Here is a 21,582-nt window from a genome sequence, read left to right on the forward strand (position 1 = left end):
GAGCACGTCCGTCGCTACATGGTTGCGTTGGAGGGCAGGTTCGACAATACCTTGCAGGTTCTTCAGGGATCTCACTGGAGCGATCCTGTGATGGTTCCTTCTCTTTGGGTGTCCACCGCCCGTGCCGATACCCGTCGGGCGCTACGGTTCTAGCTGTACTAGCAATGTTATATGTATGATAGTATTCGAGGTGTATTAGTGATAATATTCGACGATGTACGAACGCAAGAGATGATGTAGTTTTGCTTATAATTGAATGCATCCTAATTTGAATACTACTTTATTTTGCTATTTGATTTTGCTTATTGAATGCTCAAATTGGAAAACTACTCCTACTTTGAATGCTAAAATTGGAGAGCACTATGCAAGGCGTATGCATATAATTAGTTGATAGCTTATAAGGTTTTTGTTTTCACAGAAATCTAGGAGCCCCCCTCCATCATCCCCGCCGTCGTCCCCGTCACCGACCTCCTCCGACCTTGAGATGAGACCAGCCAAATCCTTTTTTTAGAAAGATAATTAAACGATATTTCGGGTTGACTTTAAGTCTGTCGAGTCTCCACCATATATGAGAGGACGAAGAAGCCCGACTATTGTCGTGGGGGTCGTTTCTCCTCCTTCTCCGGGTGCTATACCTTTGTTATGCACTAGGGGAAGAAGGAGTAACGACCATCACCGACGGTCGCAAATGTCAGAGAGGAATCAATGAGGGAGAGTTCCACCATATATATATATATATATATATGTGTGTGTGTGTGTGTGTGTGTGTGTGTGTGTGTGTGTGTGTGTGTGTGTGTGTGTGTGTGAGGACGAAGAATCCCGACTGTTGTCGTGGGGGTCGCTTCTCCTCTGTTCTCGTGTGCTAGACATTTTGGTGTAATGCACTCGGGGATAAAGTGAGGAGCGACCATCACCGAAAGTCGAATATGTACACCACGTGAGCTGAGAGTTTTCAAGAAAAGACTCGACAGACCGATAGTCAACCCGCGATGAATAATAATGATCTAATTTAGTTTTTGTAGTACATATATTTAATTGTACAAGTTTAATCTTTGAATTATGAACGTAGGAAATGTCGTCATCAGACGACGAAAGTCTCCCGGGGGAGTGAAGTTGGTGCCACGATGATCAAGGCCTATGCGACATGCCTCACCTGGACGATGATCGGCGCTTCAGCATTAAGCTCGAGGAGACCTTCGATGTTGAAACGGTATGCAACGACGACAAGTGTTTTTTTCGTAATTAAGCATGACTACAACTATTTCAACGTGAAATTTTCATCTTTTACAATTTGAGTAGCTTATCTCATGCCATGTAAGGCGCTATGTCTTGGAGAGGATGGGTTTTGAAGACCATGAAAGTTTCGAAACAAAGAAAATTCACATAAGGACTCATCATGATGTGGATTTTGAAGTAAAGTTGTACAATTCTGAGAGCGTAATCCATTTTGGTTGCAAAAAATGGGAAGCACTTTGCAATATGTATGGTTTTGATGAGGGTATGCTTGTCACCATGGATCTTGGTGATCCTGAAATCGAGCAAGACAATATGGACATTTGGGTCCTTGTTGATACGCCTCCAATTCTAGCGCTACGTGAGTTTCTCAAACATAGTTATTAGCTAATTTATATTGTTTATTTTAAAATAGTTGACAGCTTATTTTCATTCTTCAAAGAATGTGCGGGAGATGGTAGACAAAACCCACTACACAAATGGCTCTGAATTAACTTACAAGGAGACAAATCATCTAGTCGGATTTTGTACTGACATTGAGAATTACAATATCTACAATCAAACTCCTCAACATTATGGTCAATATGTACCACTAGTGCATGTGTTCAACTACGGTAACTACCATGGAGATACCCTGGTAAGATTTTTTACTATTACGACATCCATGCATCTTTTGCATCTTTTTAAAACTAGTACATCATTGTTAACTATGAAGTTATTACTATGTTTTTCAACAGATAATCCCAGAGAATTGTGTGCCTCATTTGATGTATCAGAAAGGTAGCCTTAATGTTTTGAACATACAGCCAGGTCATCCTACGAATCTCAACTGTCCATACCAGATTTCTAAAAGAAGTGGAGACATGCAAATCAAAGGATGGAAAAAATGTATGGACAGTCTTAAGGAGGTTTTTGGAAGCAAAAGGAAGCGAAGCGCAAGAATTGGAGACAGGATGATCTCCATTCTCCATAATAGAGAGTCAGGGTCTATTTTGTTTTATGCTATTTTACCTTAAAAAGGGTATTTAGGTCCTACCTAATACTGATGATCATGTGCTAAGAACAATTAAGTAGGGTTGGTTCGATGACTATGAGGATGATGATCGTATGACTTGTTATTAATAACGAGTAGAAGTTGTATGATGATGATTAGTAGGACTTGTTATCATGATGATGCATGATGTGAGCATGAAGAGTTATTATATATCTGGGGGTGAAATGAACATGGATTGGATTGAAGTGTAGGCAACATGCATGTGGTGCATGTCGAAAGTAGTACAATCCAAACTTGATCAAGTTAGGATTAGAATTACTTTCGACATGCACCACATGTTGCCTGACTTCAATCTAAGTCATGTTTAGGCATAGCAGTAGCAGTAGCACGGAGATAAGAGAGGACACATCCCTCTATTAGCTACCTATACGAACCTAAATTAACCCCCAAAACCCCTAAACCACCTCCTTTCAAAAAAAAAAATAGCCGCTGAAATGCTGACGCGTGGAAGCTTATTGGTCTCGGTTGGTGCTACCAACCGGGACCAAAGGCCCTCCTGCCTGGGCTCGCCGGAGCGGCCACGTGGAGGCCCATCTGTCCCGGTTTGTATAAGAACCGGGACTAAAGGCCTAGGGCATTAGTAACGACCCTTTAGTCCTGGTTCCCCAACCAGGACAGATAGGCCTTATGAACCGGGACAAATGGGCCTTTTTCTACTAGTGTCTTTGGACCTGCATGTGAACCAACATCAAATTCGTAAGACAGATATTTCAGATAGGAGGGCGTCCAAGGTGGAAAATTATGAAACATGAGAGTGCAGAGAACACCACTACCCACATCTCCAGAATTAAAGCCCTATTTCCATACAATCAATCATAATATTTAGATCAATCATCACCACCACAATTTTTAGGTATAAACAAGAAAAAATCAGATCACTTACGGGTCAATCTCCCCTGCAAGTACAGGTAAAGACGAACCCAAGCCAAACCAAGAACATGCGTGGTGGTGGTGATAAATGTTCTTCTCCGGATTCGACGGAAGGCCTGCAGTGGAATAATCACCAAGGAAATCAATGGTTGGCATGGACCAGATGCACCTCCATCCTTTCATTCTGATTGTACACTATAATTTGGCACAACAATTATAATTTATAATTTTAACCGTGAGCTATCATCCATGGGTTGTATAAATGGTAGATCAATTGAAGACATTAACATTACTCAGCTAGTAGGTCACAAAGTACAAAGAAAATGATTTCAATAGATAAAACATATAACCTTGCTTCAGATATAAACGTTTTCAGCATTCATGCATCAGATACACCTTGCTTCCACCCAATCTCACACTTACATTTTGAGACTGAACACATGTATCATCAGAATACTGAACGCTCATTGCACTGTACTAGAAAAAAAATACATGTAACAAAACTGTTTAAAGAAACAAAATGATGCACGCCATATATTTATTTTTACCCCTGACATTGCAACCTGCGTAAATCCCAAACAAAAGGTGAATCTGATCCGCTGTTCAATCAATTCAGAACTGGATAATCACTGTCGAACATACCACTAACTGAATGCCTAGCTGCAAACCAAAAGAAGTAAAAGGGCGTGATTACTGAGATACTCTAGCTAATAAGAAGTTAGGCATTAATAGATTAAAATAAGCCATTAAGTCTATGAGATTATGCTACCATCCATCAGCTGGTCCGGAGGGGCGTGTCATATAAGATGCACCAATTACTGCTTATGTCGCAGAAGTTGCACCATTACAGCTGCCATCAAAGACTGCAATCCAGACTAATAGTTAATGAGAGATGTGGATTGCCCCTTATTAGTTTCAAGGTGTTTGATCTTTTCCCCTCCTCCAATGTGGAGATTTCAAGCTTTAGGGTCTCATTCATCTCCCTTTGACTGGGCGGACTCACCGAAAACCCACTCTGCTCGCCGGAGCAGATCAAACTCGAAGGGGAAAATAACAGACAGTTAACTGAAGAAAGAACAGAGCACTCACAAATAAGTTATCTATTTTTCGGAGTGGTTTGGCTTCACCAGGCCCTCCGCTCTTTCTCAACCTGTTGACAATGCAACAGTTCCACAGGACATGCATTGCTGCATAGTGCACACCCATTGACCCATACCACTCAACATCGGCTACAACTTTGCTGATGGCTGACGTTTGAGGAATGAAATGGATAGCCTAGACAGGAGTCTTTTTTTATGATCATATCAGGAAATCATGTTTTGTCATCTTTACCAAGAAACCTGTCGAATTCGGGATAGGCAATTTATTTGATGCACATATGCATCCAAAAGCAGGCTTAATATTTGCCAGCAATAGTTAGTCTCTATGCAACAAGGTATGCCAGCAGGCACAAAGACAAACAAAAAAACACTCTTGGTTTCTCCGGCAATCCCTCCCCAACAAGGTAAGCTGTTTAATTATAAATTGCGAGTCCTCACCGGTCACCACCTCCATGACAAGAGCAAAGCTCCATAGCATTCTGTATATATATCCTCCCTAAGCTAGCACCCAAACATCATCAAGAAGCTTCACGACACCGATTCAATGGCATCCAACTCCTACCCCTTGTTGTTGGTGCTGCTGGCACTCTCGGCCCCGCTGGCCGTCTTTGCCGGCGACCCAGACATCCTGGCCGACTTCGTCGTCCCAGCAAGCATCAACCCGACGAACATCACCGGTGACTTCTTCACTTACACCGGCTTCCGCGACATAAGCACGCCGGTGTACGGTTTCACCTTGACCAAGGCCACTATGATGGAGTTCCCAGCCCTGAACGGTCAGAGCGTGTCCTACGCCATGCTCACATTCCCCCCGGGCTCCGTCAACCCCACGCACACCCACCCACGCGCCTCCGAGCTGCTGATCGTCGCCCATGGCGCGCTCTCCGTTGGGTTCATCGACACCGCCAACAGGCTCTACACCCAGGACCTGGGCCCGGGCGACATGTTCGTGTTCCCCAAGGGGACGGTGCACTACCAGTTCAACCAAGGGAACAGCACCGCCACGGCGCTCTCCGCATTCGGGAGTGCCACGCCTGGGCTCGTGTCTGTTCCCCTCGCTGTGTTTGATACCGGCATCGACAACGCCGTCCTCGCCAAGTCGTTCAAGACTGACGAGGCGACCATCCAGAAGCTCAAGGCAGGCCTGGCTTTCCGGTGCTGTTAACTAATCGCTTGATACCTGCCTACCATGCTGTGTTCTGAGTTTGGGATTTATATAATTCCAGACCCCTGCAAAACTGCAACAACCAAATATAGGTAAATAAAAGGCAAAGTGGGTGATCTTACTGAAAATAAGGTTTATTATATCAGGCAACCAAACCGATTTAGTACTGTAGTACACACCACGTCTGTGTCCAGATACATTCTGGACTGGGTTCATGTGAAATGAAAATTGATTTGATATGGAATTGGACTTTAGAAATACAATTGCATGGGCCAAAGAAAAGCAGGTCACCTCTTTTAACCGAAGAAAATACCAGTTCATTATAAGCTGACGAAACTTCCAAAGGCTTTGATCTGACAGTAACTGCAATTTTCAAATAAAAGTGTATGACAGAAAGATTTCCAAACCAGTGTGTTATCCCTTCTCTAAGAAGGTAACCCATATAGCAGAGGAGACAAGCAAAACCATCAAGGATCTGGAGTCTGACTATAGTTGCATATATAAGATATAACTTAGAACTTGGTGTTTTCATCTAAAATTATTGGAACTATTGGGAAAAATGCAGATAGGTAGCAATAAAGTGATATATCCAAAAGCTCAATTTGTAATATTAGGTATGAAGACCTCTATGTGGATGCTAACAAACAACGACCGAAATAGCAAAACTGTAATGTCATGCAAGTTCTAGGCAGGACAGTATACAGATTTGTAAAATGCAAGGGGATTTCTCTGAGAAGTAAAGCATCTGAGCCCTACAGAAGTTGCATCATGTGGTAAAAAGTACAAACAAAACAGTGAAACTAATTCTGTGGTGCCTATTGCAGGCAAGGCAAGACTCTTGCAAAACTGCAACAACCATATAGCTAAATAGAAGACCAAGTGGATAATCTGAAGACTGAAAATAAGGTTTATTATATCAGACAAAGCAAACAGATTTGGTACTATATTACGCACCCTCTGCCCAGATACATCATCCTCTGGACTTGAGAAATAGAATTGTACTGGCCAAAGAAAAGCAGGAGATCCTTTTTTTTACCAAAGAAATATACAGGTTCAGTATAAGCTGACGAGACATATTTTGGATCACACAAACCAAAGGCTTTGACCTGGCAATAAGTGCAATTTTCAAATCAAAGTATATGATAGAAAGATTGCCATACCAGGGCGTTCTCCCTTCCATACCAGGGTAATCAATATTGCAAAGGCAAGACCATCAAGGATGTGGAGTCTGACAGTAGTTGCATAAGTTGTAACTCGGTGTTTTCATCTACGGAGGTGAAACTATCATAAAAAATGCATGATAGCTAGCAACAGATAACATACAACCACTCAGCTCATTTTGCTATTTGGTTGACCCCAAACCGTGTGTATCTAGGTAAAGCATTAGAAACAAGTAAGTAACCAAAGCAGCATCAATTAGGTTTGGAAGCCGAACATATAGCATAATCACCTCCTCTACACGATTTTTCAAGGGGAAATCCATGGAAAAAGGCAATGCAGGCAGGTAAAAGAAGAGTATAGCAGTGTAGACATGGAAACCAAAAGGACTGATTAGAAACAAAGAATTTGGGTAAGAGATGTCCCGGCTAATTTGGACTAGTGTGTTACAATTAAAGCTAGTGCTCCAAATGCATGTGGGGCAAGATTATTTTCTCGAAGCAGACAATTGATTACATAAATAAATATATTTCAAATGATATGTTGTGTAACATCAAATGTTAAGGCGCATTAGGTCAGGAATCAGGAGCAAGCCACAACAAATCCCTAGATCACCATGCACTTGCTCACCTGAACCTACACCAGCAAAAGCAGACTGCACATCCATCGCGACATGCTAAAGAGAGGATCTCCCTGGCACCAGGATCTTCGTACAGGGAGCTTGAAAAGAAGTATAATTCTAAAATTTGTGCAGAATGACAGATCATATTGATTTCAGCTACGCAATGATAACATTGTGCAAAAATGCAACAGAATTCACTTAGCCGCTTAACATAAACCTCTCAGCTCATTTTGCTGTTTGGCGACTGGTGTATTCTAGATCAAGCAATTAGAAACAAGTAGAATTCACCTTCACCTACATGATTTTCCAAAGCAAGACTCCATGGGAAAAGGCAATGAAGGCAGGTAAAAGAAGAGTATAGCAGTGCAGACATGGGGGAAACCAAAGGATTGATTTAGAAACAAAGAATTCAGGTAAGGGATGTCCCGTTTAATTTGGGCTAGTGTGTTACAATTAAAACTAGCGTCCCAAATGCATCTGGGGCAAGATTATTTTCTGGAAATAGACAATTGATTACACAAATAAATATATTTAAAAATAATATATTGTGTAACATCAAATGTAAGGCACATTAGGTCAGATAGGTCCCACTATTCAGCAATATTATTTTCAGGTTCGACGCTCATAACATAATTTATATGACAAATAATTGAAGCGAAAGGGCTTTGCGCAATGAAATATGCATGTGCTCTCGTAAAATGTGGGAATAAATAGTGGATACCTGACATAAAGTTCACTACGATCACTTAAGAAATAGCTTTAGTTGCAAACAAACAACATTATGCACTTGAATCTATCAAATACCAAACATTGTTTCTGCCTTTCCATTATCATATTAAACTGGAAAGATGTTTCTGCATGTGCCACTCATGAACCTTGAAATATATGGCCGCCATGCTGTTAATTGAATTGGAGTACCATAGTCCGTACACAAGGAAATGTAATACCATTTGAGATGGCATACAAAAATCAAAGGAGTGTTTGAAGTGGTATTTAAGTAAGCAACATTTGCAACGGCATGTAAAATGATTTAGGATTTGCAGTGTCACATAAAAAAATTACGTACATTGAATGAATAATCAGCTTATAATCTCAAGAAAGCAAAATGTACTTGGATCTTCACAAAGAGGTTTTACTCAACAACAAAACATAAGCTCTACTTGTCAACCTGCCCAAGAAATTTGACACATAGTAATCCTTAACTAGCATAGAAAATGAAACTGCGCATATAGAGGAACAACATGGAAGAGGTCATTCACAAACATTACAGTTACAAACATATGCCTATCATTATCAGCGGTTGGACAGAAAGCAACTAACTTTCTGAGGGTAAGCATAGGCTGAAATGAATGCCACTGCCACCTGTTTCTTTTCAAGCATACTCAGGGTTACAAAGTTGCATACAAAAGGAGTTGTTACCATCAACTATGCAGAACACGATTTATAAGGTAAGTCAACATGAAGACCAAACCTGATTACTTGGAATCAGGTGGCATAGCAACCTAATAACCTAACCTGCCTACTTGACACTTGATACAACCAACAGCAAGAACCATCTTCATGCTGCAGCTTTGTCAACGATGTACTGCAAAAATATGAAGTCGGAGTTAGTGAGAGGTCAAGATGAGATACAGTATCTTTGATCACATCTAATTCGACCAAGTTTATGATACAAAAGCTAGATGATACCTACAATTTTGATAAGCAATCAACTGTTAACTTCATCCTGTTGAGCAATATAGCTTTTGCTTCACTTTGTTTTTCTAGCCAGGAAAGTTTCAGGCACAGATGCTGGATCAAGTTCCCAGTAACCACAGAGTTTGTCGCCTTCATTTGTCATGCGGTATGAAGGAATCTGATGTGAGAACATCATCATGTCACTTCTTAGTATTTTCAAGCCACTTGTAGATTCACCCTTCCTCTCTAGCATGAATACAGTACTAAAACCATCCACTTTTGTGAGATAGGACAATGTTAGAGAGGCAGCAGAAATCTCCAGGACCTCCACAAGATCATATTCACAGCTTTTAAAATTTTCAAAGCTCCAGCCACGATTCCAGTTCTTGTATACAGCCCATACCTGGCCAACACGAGGAAGAATTTCATACTTCTTTCCTTTACTAACCGCTGTCACTTCCATGATATGAGAGAAGACACTTGTGCAATCATAGTTGTCACTTTGACTGCTAACTCTGAATATTCCACAGCTAGCAGTTAGACCATTTTTCACCAAACGCTTCTCCGTCTCTCCACATGGACAGTACTCAAGCCATCTTATGCGGATTGTGAGGTCATCTTGATCAACTTTCTTTATGAAGGCATAGTACTTTGGGAACTTGTCGGTCTCACAATAGAGTGCCCAAATTTGTCCACTCTTGAAATTGTCAAATGACCTTATATCACCAAAGTTGAAAAACTCTGGTTCAGGATACACAAAAGTTGCTGGAGATTCAGATTGAAAGCTATCATCCCATTGGTCAACAGTATGAGCATCAACTACAGAAGCCTCTGAGCCATTATCGTGCTTGCCATCTGCATTGATATTTGGTTTCTTCACTCCATTGTGAACATTACCTTCATTTGTAGCAGTGCTATCCAGACCCTCTTTGGTCTTACCAGCAGGCATTTCACACTTAAAAGAGTCTCTGGTAGACGAAACATTGCCTCCAATATTACCTTCTTGAGTGCTACTCCTGTTAAGGTCTGCAGACGAAGATGCTTCTTCCATGTTAGAAGGCATAGATGCAGGATCCAGCTCAAGGGCGCCATTAGGGATATGTGGCTTATCAACTTCTGACAACCTATGAAAAGGGATGTTGTGTGAAAACCTTAGTGTGTCACCACCAGGAATCAAATATGGTTCTTTCTTGTCCGACCGCACAAACAGGCTAACAAAACCTTTAACCTTTACTAAGGGAGTGACGAATGTGCCAATGCCCACAGCAAAGTCTGATTTTATTTCTACAATGTCATAGCTGTAGTTCTTATGGTCACTACAACTTGAACTCTGGTTGATGTCACATCTCCTCAATAGGGCCCATACTTCGCCTTTCACTGGATAAATCTCATAGCTGTTTCTCTTCTTTCCTTTTGTCCAAGAAACTACATGGGAAAACATTTTTCTATCTTCTGTTAAGATTGTTTTCCCAATTCTGAAACGACCACAAGCAACAGGCATGTCCTTAGAATACCATGCCTTCTCAGCATCATTCAGAGGATCAAACTCTAGCCAACTGAACCACAACATGAAGTTTTGGTGAACCTGCTTAATTCGAGCATAGTACCTTGGCATGAAATCACTGTCATCATAAACAGCCCATATTTGATCAGCTTTGAATTGAGTTGCATTCCTATTTTCCTCAAAGTCATAAAATTCTGGATCTGGATACGAGACATCACCTTCACAAGGAATACTATTGACCACAGAACTAGCAACGCCATCTCTTCCAGAGTTGCGCATTTCCTCTTTTTTGCTTGCTCCTTGTTTCTCATCCAAGCCATTGACCACCTCCACATTTTCATTTGGAGTCTTTGTAATTGGAATACTGCATGCTTGTGTGGTGTACACATTACCATCTTCGTGTACTGTTCCACCATTCTTGTAAGCATTGCTTGAAGAGTATCCTGTCCTTATCCTTTTGGCCACAGGAGAATCATGAATATTATCACTGCCTTTTCTACAACCACCACTGCCATCTTCATTACTGACATTATTTTCCTGCTGGCTTGATCTCTGAGGATTCTGCCCTGTTTTCACTGCACCATTAGCATCCTTCATTATCCCTTTTCCCATGTTTGCAGGTGAAACTTCATCAGAATTTGCAAGTGGTGACCCAGTTCTGCTTGAACCATTTTCTTTATTAAGTGATGCTCTTGGTACATTCATGTTAGTACATGTCCTGGCATTAGCTGTGACATTACTGTCTGACATTCCCATACTGTTAAGATTAATTGATCCTTCATTAAAACTGGGTTTCTGCAACTGAACTTGCTGATTAACAGGAGAAGTTTGCTGACTAGGAAAATGCTGAGACTGTATTCCCCTTTTCTGCATGTTTGTCGGTGAAAGTTTAGCAGAAGACACAAATGGCAATTCAGTTCTATCTGCACCATCTTTTTCTTTGAATGCTGCACTTGATACCTTTGTGCTTTCTGTGGCCTCTTTACTGTTAGGATCGCCTAGACCCTCAGAGCTCATAACATTTGTTGGTACTGCACTGGTTGGACGCCTCTGAGACTGCTGTCGTTGGTCATCAGTTGGAGTTTGCTGATTAGGAACATCCTGAGATTGCTGCGCATATGGCGATTCAGTTCTACCTGCACCATTTTGTTTTTTGGATGGTGCTCTTGATACTTTTGTGCTATCTGTGGCTCCTTTATTGTTAGGGTCACCTACACCCTCAGAGCTCGTAGCATTCTTTGATCCTGCACTGGGTGCACGTCTCTGAGAGTGCTGTTGTTGGTTAGCAGCAGGAGTTTGCTGATTAGGAACATTCTGAGATTGCTGCTGCTGGTGAGCGGGATGGGTCCAACCAGGAAAACTCTGATTGTTTTGTCCCTGGTTAGTAACATGAGCTTGCTGACTAGGAGGGAACTTTTGCGGCTGCATCCCATATCCACTCCATGGATTGTCCACTCCAGCAGGAACAGGTTTCTTGGACAAATCATAGGCAAGGAAAGACCTTGAACAGATTCGGCAGAGGACAAACCTCATAAGCGAGCTAGAAGGATACTGGTATTTTGTTCCACAAGTCAAGCAAATAGTCCAGAAACTGGATAATCCACTTGACTTTCCAGCCTGTTGCTGTGGATTCTTCTGGGTTTGTGGAGCACCAAAGTTCTCCTTGTTATCCTTCTTATGAGCAGGATCAGTTTTCTTTGATGCCCGTGCCCGCTTCTTTGGCATAGGGGCAGAAGTTGCAAAAACTGCTTTCCTTTTATTGTCATGGGAAGAACGTTTTACATGGTCTGTCAGTGTCATGTAGGCTTCACCAATTAACTTAAAAGCAGCTTCAGCACCCGCAAATTTGTTCTTATCTGGATGAAGTAAAAGAGCAAGTTTGCGGTACTGTTTTTTAAGTACCATGTCATCTGCAGTTGGTTCTACTTGAAGAATTCCATACCAGTCTGTCTCCCCATTGATCTTAACAGAAGAAGAGCAATGAACTTCACAAACAGCAAGCAGCTGAGAAATATTTTCAAGGCCAGGAAAAAGCTGGTGAGCCTTGAGAGCCATCTTTTTGGCACCAGGAAAGTCTGCTTCATGCAGCTTTCTTTCAGACACATCCTTGGCTCTTGAAGCTTCTTCCTTGTTGCATTCCATTGTGGTGAACCAAGGAACAGAAATAGGCACTAAACTTGTGAAGTACTCTAAACAAGAACTCTATAATTCGTCTTTATCACAATCCTGCATAAGAATGACAAGATAGTTTTATTACCAACAATATCACTTGGACACAGAATTTCTGCTATGTGAAAGTGTGCAAGAATTTTTTTCTAACTTTAGAACTTGGCAACCTTAAGGTGAAAGAAAAAGGTAACACAAAATGTCTTGAGAATGAGCGTGTCATAGCCTCATAGGTGATAAGTGTCTAGACTTGTGTAGCATGTCATTGTGTCTCTGAACTTGCATAAGTATAGGTGCAAATCATACTTAAATAGCAATTGATGATCATGTAGTACTTTGAATATATTTAGGCTAGGCTCTACACAAATCAAATGAGGAGCCTGTAAATGTCCAATGACATTGTAAACTTCTTTTTATCCAAATATTAATCATCCAGCTGTTCTAAAGTTTTAGTACATCTTTTACCACAGTGAAAACCCAAAGAACTCCCAAAAACAAGGGTCAAGACATGGAGGCAACCTCTTTATATAATAAGAGTAAATTACTCTTTAGCTAACCAGACTTGTTCAAGTGTGTCATATAGGTTACTGTTCTCTAAATGTGCACCTCTGGGTCACTAAACTAAATTAAGCGAGTCACTCAACATCACCAACATGCCATGTCATCATTACCACACCACATCAGATGAGTGAGTCAGAGTAGTTATGTGTGGAAGCCCATGTCTGTTCTGCGTTCTTAAACTTCCCATATACCCACATGGCCATATGTGGCCACCACTGAATAAAAACCTGTTCTAATTCCATGTTCACCCTATCTCCTTGATTCTAGCCAAATAACCCTCTATTTCCAAAGATCCCTTCCCCATCTCACATCATTTTTTCACTGAGAAACAATCTCTCACCAAATCCACCATCATCTTAACTACAAAAGGTCTAGCATTAGTACCACCAAAACAAAAGAAGAGTGCATCGTACTCTGTTCCTGATTTGTTTCATTACCCACCCATTCCCTACATACATATCGGTTTATTGGAGTGAAATAAGCCAACACAAGTGCCTGATTCGGTCACAGCATTTCGTTGAGCAGCTGAGGGACTTCCTCGCAAGTATCCAGGCAAGAACAGGCACAGCGCCCAGAAATCCAAAAGAAACAAAAGCATGCTGAGAGAGAAAGAGGAGGGTGGGAAGCAAGAAACGTACCGGGCATGATGGCAGCAGATGAGGCGGTGACCTGCTGATTCTTGCAGCACGCAGTGGTGGGAAATTTCTGCAAAGGGAACACCAACTGAAATGCTCAAAAAGTATACAGCACACATGTTTCCTTTATGCTCTTCTTGCCTAAAGCAACACGAACTCATGATAAGTTTCATCATAAACGAGCCAAACAACTACAGCACACAGCATATTGTCATAGGTTGAATAGTAAAAAAAAACAAGGCATGCAAGGGCACTCCCATGCTCCATACGTAACTATGCCAAGTTGCCGACACACCCATTCAACATGGCATGGCTGTTACGTGCAGTCAACCATTTAATTTAATTTAGTGATCTGGATGTGCAAATTACAAGGATGGTGACATATTTGACACACTTTAATATGCTAAGTAGCCTAGAGTGTAATCTGCTCCTTAATTAAGCTGAGACGCTGACTCGTCTATTGCCAAGATTCCTTCCCCTTCCCACATCAATTTCTTTTCACTGAGAAACAATCGCTCCCAAAATCCACCATCATCTTAACTACAGAAGGTCTATCATTAGTACCACCAAAACAAAAAGAAGAGTGCATGGCCCTCTGTTCCTGATTCGTTTCATTACCCACCCATTCCCTACAGACATCGGTATATTGGAGCGAAATAAACCAACATGTGTGCCCAATTCGGTCACAGCATTCGCCGAGCAGGTGAGGGACTTCCTCGCAAGTATCCAGGCAAGAACAGGCATGGCACCAGAAATCCAAAAGAAACAAAAACACCCTAAAAGAGAAAAAGGTGGGCCGGAAGCAAGAAACACACCAGGTACGATGGCGGTGGATGAGGCGGTGACCTGCTGATTCTCACAGCACACAGTGGTGGGAAATTTCTGCAAAGGAAACATCAACTGAAATGCTCAAAAAGAATACAGGTGTGCATCTTTCCTTTAAGCTCTTCTCGCCCAAAGCAACATGAACCCATGATAAGTTGCATTCATGATTAAGCCAAACAACTACAGCACACTGCCTAACTATACCCTGTAGAATACAACTTAGATATCAAATAATGCTACTCCCTCCGATCCAAATTAATTGACGCGATCTCTACACAATGTAAGTAAGATACTGTATAGAGTTGCGTCAATTAATTCAGATTGGAGGGAGTAAAATAAATCTCAAATTTTAAGCATGTCTTATCAGCTTAGCCCCCTCAGGATTATCCTTCAAGCTCCGCCACTGCTCCGTACATAACTAAGCTAATTTGCCAGCACACCCATCATGGTTTTTATGCGCAGGTCACCCATTTAATTTAGTTTAGAGATCTAGATGTGTCCATTAAAAGGATGGCAACATATTTGACACACTTCAATATGCTTACAAGGGCGGGAACTGAGTAACGCACCAGGCACAATGGTGGCGGATGAGGCGGTGACCTGTCAGTTCTTGCCGTGCGCAGTGGTGTGAAATTTCTGCAAAGGAAACACCAACCAAAATGCTCAAAAAGTATACAGCATTCATCTTTCCTTTAAGCTCTTCTCACCGAACGGAAGATGAACCCATGATTAATTGCATTCATAATTGAGCCAAACAACTAGACATCACACTGTCTAACTATATCCTTTATAATACAACTTAGATATCAGATAATGCTCAAAAATTCTCAAATTTTAAGCATGTCTTGTCAGCTTAGCCTCCTGAACACTCTCATCTGAGCTCCGCCACTGCTCCATACATAACTAAGCTAATTCGCTGACACACCCATCAAAGCTTATTATGTGCAGCCACACATTTAATTAAGTTTAGTGATCCAGATGCGCAAATTAAAAGGATGGTGGCATATTTGACACACTTGTGCAATATGTTACGTGAGCTAGAGCGTAATCTGCTCTTTAATTTAAGCTGAGAGGCTGACTCCTCTGGTGCCGTGACCCCTGCCCCTTCCAGCACCATCTTTCCCCCAGTGAGAAAACATCTCTCCCCAAATCTACCATCATTTTGTCACTAGTACAAAATGTCCATCATTAGTACCAGCAAAACAGAGGAGAAGCGCATTGTCCTATGCTCCTGATTCATTTCACTACCCATCCATCCCATTCCCTACAGACATAGCAATAGATCTGGGCAAAATAAAGCACAGACATCCACGACTCAGTCACCGCATTTCATCGAGCAGGCGAGAACAGGCACGGCAGCCAGAGACCCAAAAGCAACAAAAACGCACTGAGAGAGAAAAAGGAGATGACTACAAGGGCGGGAACTGAGAAACGCACCGAGCACAATGGCGGTGGACGAGGCAGTGACCTGTGAGCTCCTGCCGTGTGCAGTGCCGGGATGTTTCTGCAGAGGAAACACCAACTGAAATGTTCAAAATGTGTACGGCAGGCATCTTTCCTTTATGCTCTTGTTGACAAAGCAAGACGAACGCATGATGAGTTTCATTCATAATTGGGCCAAACGACTGCAGCACACAGCATATGCCCGTAAGGTTGAATAAAAGAAAAAAAAAACAAGGCACTGTAAGGGGGCTCCCATGTTTTGTACCCATGGCAGAGCTTCCCTGTGACCAAGGGGGGCTTGGCCCCTGCCTAATCTAGCTTACATGTATCCTTAATAATACAATTTAGATATCAAATAATGCTGAAATTTGAAGCATGTCTAGTCAGCTTAGCCCCCTCAGCATCCTCGTTCGAGCTCCGCCACTACTCGGCGCATAAACATAACTAGGCTAAGTTGCTGACACACCCATTCAGCGTGGCAAGGTTGCTATGTGCAGTCATTCATTTAGTTTAGTTCAGCTTAGTTATCCAGATGTGCAAATTATAGGGATGGCGGCATATTTGACACAATAGTTCAGTGTGCCGCGATCCCTGCCCGTTCCCGTACCATTTTCCCCCGGTGAAAAAGCATCTATCCCCAAATCTAACATCCTCTTAATAACTAGTAGTACAAAGTGGCTGCCATTAGTAGCAGCAAAACACAGGGGGGCCGCACTGCCCTCTACTCCCGACCCGTTTCATTGCCCACCCATCCTATCCCCTGCAGACACGGCGACAGATCGGGGGCGAAATAGACGACGGCCGACCCCGATTCCGGCGCGGCATTTCGTCGAGCAGGCGAGGGCCGCCCTCGAACCCGCCCCCGCGCGGAGATCCAAAATCAGCGCGCAGACTCGCCGGCCCGCGGGGGGCGGCGCGGCGGGAACCGAGGAACGCACCTGGCGGAGCGGACGGGGCGGTGGCCTGCCGGCTCTCGCCGCGCGCGGTGGCGGGCGTGGGCGCGGCGGAGTGGAGGGTCGGAGTCGGCGCCCTGGTCCGTGGCTTCGCGCGCCGTATCGTCTGGGGGTGGGGAGGTGGCGGCAGATGGGTGTGGTGGTGGTTTTGGGGGTGAGGTGGGGATTTTGAGGGGTGGGAGGAGGGAAAGGGCGCGCGGTTTCCCTCCCCTCCCGGCGAAGAAAACATTTCGCCTCCGCGCGCTGGCGGCTGGCGCTACAGCCAGGGTGGAGGGCCGGCCCAGTAGCGCGGGAAGCCACAGCATCCCTTTTCTCGCTTCTTTATTCCCTTTTCTGATTTGCTTTCTATACTTTATATAAAATATTTCAAACATGCATATTACAAACAAAACTCTACAAGGAACATTTGGGAAATGTTAAAACGTGTGTAGAGAAAATGCTTGTCACACATCCAAAAATGTGTATAAAAAATTGATCACGTGTTTACAAAATGTTAATCGAGCCTTTGAGATAATTTCAGCAGGTATTTGGAAAATGTTGATCACGCATTCGAGAAATTTTAAAATTTTATAGCAAAAACAATGTTGACACTGTATTAAAAAATGGTGAGTTTTCTTATCATGCATATAAAAATGTTAATCAGGCATTTGAAAAATGTTGAACAAGCATCTGACAAATGTTAAATGTGTATACAGCAAATGTTGGACATGTATTCAAAGAATGTTACACTTGTATTTGAAAAATATTAATCAAACATTTCAAAAAAATGATAAATGTGTGTAGGAAAAAATGATGGTCATGTATTCAAAAAATATAAATCAAACATTTGAAAGATGTTAAACATGTATTAGAAAATTGTATTAGATATATTAAAAATGTGTATGGCAAAACAATGAAACCCGAGATAGAACAATAAAGTGATGAAAAAACAAGAAGGAAAACAAAACCGAAAAAAAAACATAAAATAAAGAAAAAACATAGTGAAATCGAGAAAGAAAACCGAACAAAAACAACGAAAAAGAAATAAAAGGAAAAACAATGAAAACCGATAAAAATGGAGAAACCATGGTGGAAAACCAAAAAACCGGAAAAACACAGTGCAAACTAGCTCATTTCGCCTAAAGTAGGCCACCTCCAACTAGCCTAGCACGGAACGGACATGAGCCAAGTGGCTATGAGCGTTCTTGATCACCCTGGAAACTAGGGTTCAATCCCTGGGTCCCCCATTTTCTTCTTGAATTCGAACAAGTATTGAAAACAAATATTGAACAAGTATTTAAAAAATGTTGAATGAGTACTAAAAAAATGTTGCACAAGAATATAAAAATTGTTGAATAAGTATTTAAAATGTTGAACGAGTATTTGAAAAAAGTTAAATAAGTATTAAAAATGTTGAGTGATTTTTTGAGAAATGTTGAATAAGCGTTCGAACAATTTGAATGTGTATAAAGAAATACTAATCACTTATTAAAACTATTATTGACATATACGAAAATGTAGACTGAAAACGAAAACAAACATAAGAAAAAACATTCGACACGAAGAGAAGATGTCTATGCTCGGCCTCCAGGGGGTCCACGCACACACGCAACACTCGACACGAAGAGAAGATGATAGCCCTGGAACTGTCGCGCAGCACCATTCCGACGATCGCCGTCCCTATACATGGGCAATAGGAGCCGTCCACGTTCAATTTCATCCAACCGATCGCCGGCAACATCCACCTCGCAGAAGCTCTTGAAGATGTAGGTGGGTGGAGTATAGGTGTTCTGGGCTGCACTGAATCCACCACCTGCTTCCCCTTCACCGGGTCATAGTTGGGTGAGTTCTGGAGGCCAATCAAAGAGTCAACATAGCCGAGCAGAATACGTCGAGATGCCTCCATCAGGGGTGCAGGTTTATCGTGCGTCAACTCATTCCGGACGTGCCAGCAGATCCATAATGTCATCATCAGCTCCATCTGCTGCGTCTCCGGCAGGTCACAGAGAGCTTGGGCAAGCCACTCTGTACCCATTCGTCGGAAGCTCACCGCCGTTGGAATCCTCCATTGCTTGGCCATGGCTTGCCATAGCGCCACCGCCCTCGAACATCTACAAAAAGCATGAAAAGTATCCTCCAGTTTAGTAGCACAGAGGGGGCATTTGCCAGAGATTTCCAAGCCTCGTCGTTTTTTATTAACCCATGTGGGTAAGCAGTCGGTGATCAATCGCCAAACAAAGGTGCGAACCTTAGGAGGAGCAGGGCACATCCAAATAAAAGCCCATATGGCCCTGCTTGCCGCGACTGATGAAGGAAGAAGACAATCCTCCAGAGCAAGCCGATAGGCACTTCGCATCGTGAAGCATCCATTCCGCTCGGGCGCCCATGCAAGAAGATCCTCGCCCATACATGGTGATATCCTGATTTTTGCTATCTCTTCTGCATCAACCGGGAAGAGGGTCTCCCTCAAAACATACAGCCGCCATGCACCGTGATTATCAACCAATTCGGCCACTCGTCGCAGCTAGCACCTGCCTTGCGGCATGATTGGCCTGCCCTATCCATTCCGTGGAATCTGTTAAGAATAGAATAGTTGCTTATTAATTAAGTTAATTAGGACTAAGTTAATTGTTAGATAGGTTGCTTGGTTCTCAAGCAACCATGTACTTCCTTGGTTCTCAAGGCAACTATGTAATTCCTTGGCTCTCAAGTAACTATGTGTTTACTTGACCGCCAAGCACCATGTGTACTTCCGACTGGGTATAAATACCCCACTTCTATCATCAATAAAGACTGATGGATCATCTTTCATTCAAACTCTCTCGTTCTTTACTTTTCATTCAAAACACGTTATCAGCACTTGCTGCTCTCCAATCGAGCAATGTATAGGCGCGCGTCCGACGGAGACAACCGAGGGCCTCGACCCCATACCTGCTCCTCCCGGAGCAGAATCAGATGGCAAGCGACCGCCCCTACCGGCGCGACGGCGGCGTGGCCTTCGTCCGTGTTTGACCGGAGCGTGGATTGGCGGCGCCTGCGGCTCCAGTCCTCCAGCGCGAGTGATTTCATCACAAGGAAAAAAAAGGAATCGAAATCGAAGAAACATCAGCAGCCATGACGCTGTTCACGGCAAGAGAGACACAAGCGTGTGTCAAGCGTGTGCCAACATGAACTCCTACGGGAGAGGAAACAATAGATTAAACGCACGCCCCAAGAAGAAACAGATTCATTATAATCAAGAAAAAAAAATAGAAACTGGAAATTCGCCACAATTTTCAGTCAACAAAGGTAAGCAGCGGAAAACTGCAATGGATTGATCCTTGTTTAATCTGTGTGACCAGGAATTGGGAATGTTCACATCCTTCCATCAGCGAGACATCGGCAGAGAAAAAGACGAACAGACATGGGAATTGACATCCACGGTCAATTGATTGAAAATCCAACCCAAGAACCGTCAACACCCATATGGTATTTCTTCAATTCGTCATGTTCATACCTCTAAATTGCATTGGACGTGGAACTGCGCACTTGTTCAAATGGTGGCGGCGGTCCAATCAGCCATGGCCTTCGGCCTCGACACGGATGCGCCTCCACGCGCGATGGCGGTGGCGCCTCCGGCGCACAGCCACGGCCCGTCCACCCTCGGTCCTCCTCCCTTCTCCTCTCTTACGCGGCTCCCCGCAGAAGATCCGCGACTACAGCGCACGGTCGGCGGCGGTCCGGCGGATGCAACCATGGTTGCTCCAATGTCCAACCGTACTGCACGGGAGAAATTGGGGAAACCTTATCCCTTCATCGCATTTGCATTTATGCCCTTCCTAATTTATTCATTAACGAAGAGGACCTGTAGTTTACAGCCTTACCATTGGTTCATTTGGACTTCATAGCATAGCCCTAATACTGATTGTTTTTTTAGCAATTTAGACTTTTGGTTGTTCTCATATACAATACATTTTAAGCCCTTGGCCTTAGAACAAATCTCCTCAATTGCATAAAATATAATTATGCATCATTTTACAACATGTAAAATTTGCTATTTTAAAACCTCGGGTCTTTAAATATTGTTGAAATATAAATATTTTCGCATTTACATGTATTACCTCAGTAATACTATTGCAAACAATGTTTTGCTAGCATTTCAAACCTTATTCCTTTGAAATGTGAGACATTTTCTATATCTTTACCCCTAGCATTAGATGCGATTTATGACAACAACTATGATCTTGCAACAGAAATTTTTTCAATTTTTCTTGCAAATCATAATGAAATTCTAATAAAAATTATAAAGTGTCATACTTAATATGACTAGCCCAAATGTTATTTGTGAATCACAAGGTATTGGTGGTATCTACTGCACCATTTGCAGATTATCCACCACTACTGTGAGGTCTACATCTTGTTATTTTAACAAGATGACTATCTTCAAAGTGTTCTTCCAAATATTAATATTATATCTGACTACCTCAAGATATCATAAGGTAATTGGCATCTACTGCAAAATTTTGCAGACTATCCACTATTACTGCAAGGTCTACATCATGTCACTGAGACATATGACTACCTTCAAGGTGATTTTCTTAAATATAGCATAGCATAAGGTGATAGAGATATGAACATCTACTGACATTTTTTTTTTA

The 21,582-nt window shown here is 42.5% G+C and overlaps 2 protein-coding genes across 4 annotated transcripts; one reads left to right on the forward strand and one right to left on the reverse strand.

Annotated features, from left to right (window-relative positions):
- Window positions 1-4,792: 4,792 nt before the first annotated feature.
- On the forward strand, window positions 4,793-5,562 carry LOC123078256 (putative germin-like protein 9-2). The gene has a single exon (XM_044500722.1). The coding sequence runs from the start codon at window positions 4,802-4,804 to the stop codon at window positions 5,420-5,422; it is 621 nt and encodes a 206-aa protein (XP_044356657.1). The 5' UTR covers window positions 4,793-4,801; the 3' UTR covers window positions 5,423-5,562.
- A 2,869-nt stretch (window positions 5,563-8,431) lies between these two features.
- LOC123187577 (uncharacterized) lies at window positions 8,432-15,190 on the reverse strand. Of its 3 annotated transcripts, none has more exons than XM_044599483.1 (5): window positions 15,140-15,158; window positions 14,561-14,627; window positions 13,749-13,815; window positions 8,896-12,609; window positions 8,432-8,787 (listed from the first exon to the last, which is right to left on the reverse strand). In XM_044599483.1, exon 4 carries the CDS (start codon window positions 12,523-12,525, stop codon window positions 8,953-8,955), a length of 3,573 nt encoding a protein of 1,190 aa, XP_044455418.1. In that variant the 5' UTR covers window positions 12,526-12,609; window positions 13,749-13,815; window positions 14,561-14,627; window positions 15,140-15,158; the 3' UTR covers window positions 8,432-8,787; window positions 8,896-8,952. The 3 variants fall into 3 exon arrangements, with proteins under 3 accessions (XP_044455418.1, XP_044455433.1, XP_044455424.1); XM_044599498.1 differs by having other exon boundaries at window positions 8,892-12,609; XM_044599489.1 differs by lacking the exon at window positions 13,749-13,815 and having other exon boundaries at window positions 15,140-15,190.
- Between the last annotated feature and the right edge of the window lie 6,392 nt (window positions 15,191-21,582).

This window comes from Triticum aestivum, chromosome 1A, assembly GCF_018294505.1.
Source record: "Triticum aestivum cultivar Chinese Spring chromosome 1A, IWGSC CS RefSeq v2.1, whole genome shotgun sequence".
NCBI lineage: Eukaryota > Viridiplantae > Streptophyta > Magnoliopsida > Poales > Poaceae > Triticum > Triticum aestivum.

What these genes read in the sequence shown, in the direction of transcription:
- LOC123187577 (XM_044599489.1), bottom strand. Translation starts at nt 12,525, where the DNA reads ATGGAATGCAACAAGGAAGAAGCTTCAAGAGCCAAGGATGTGTCTGAA.
- LOC123078256 (XM_044500722.1), top strand. Translation starts at nt 4,802, where the DNA reads ATGGCATCCAACTCCTACCCCTTGTTGTTGGTGCTGCTGGCACTCTCG.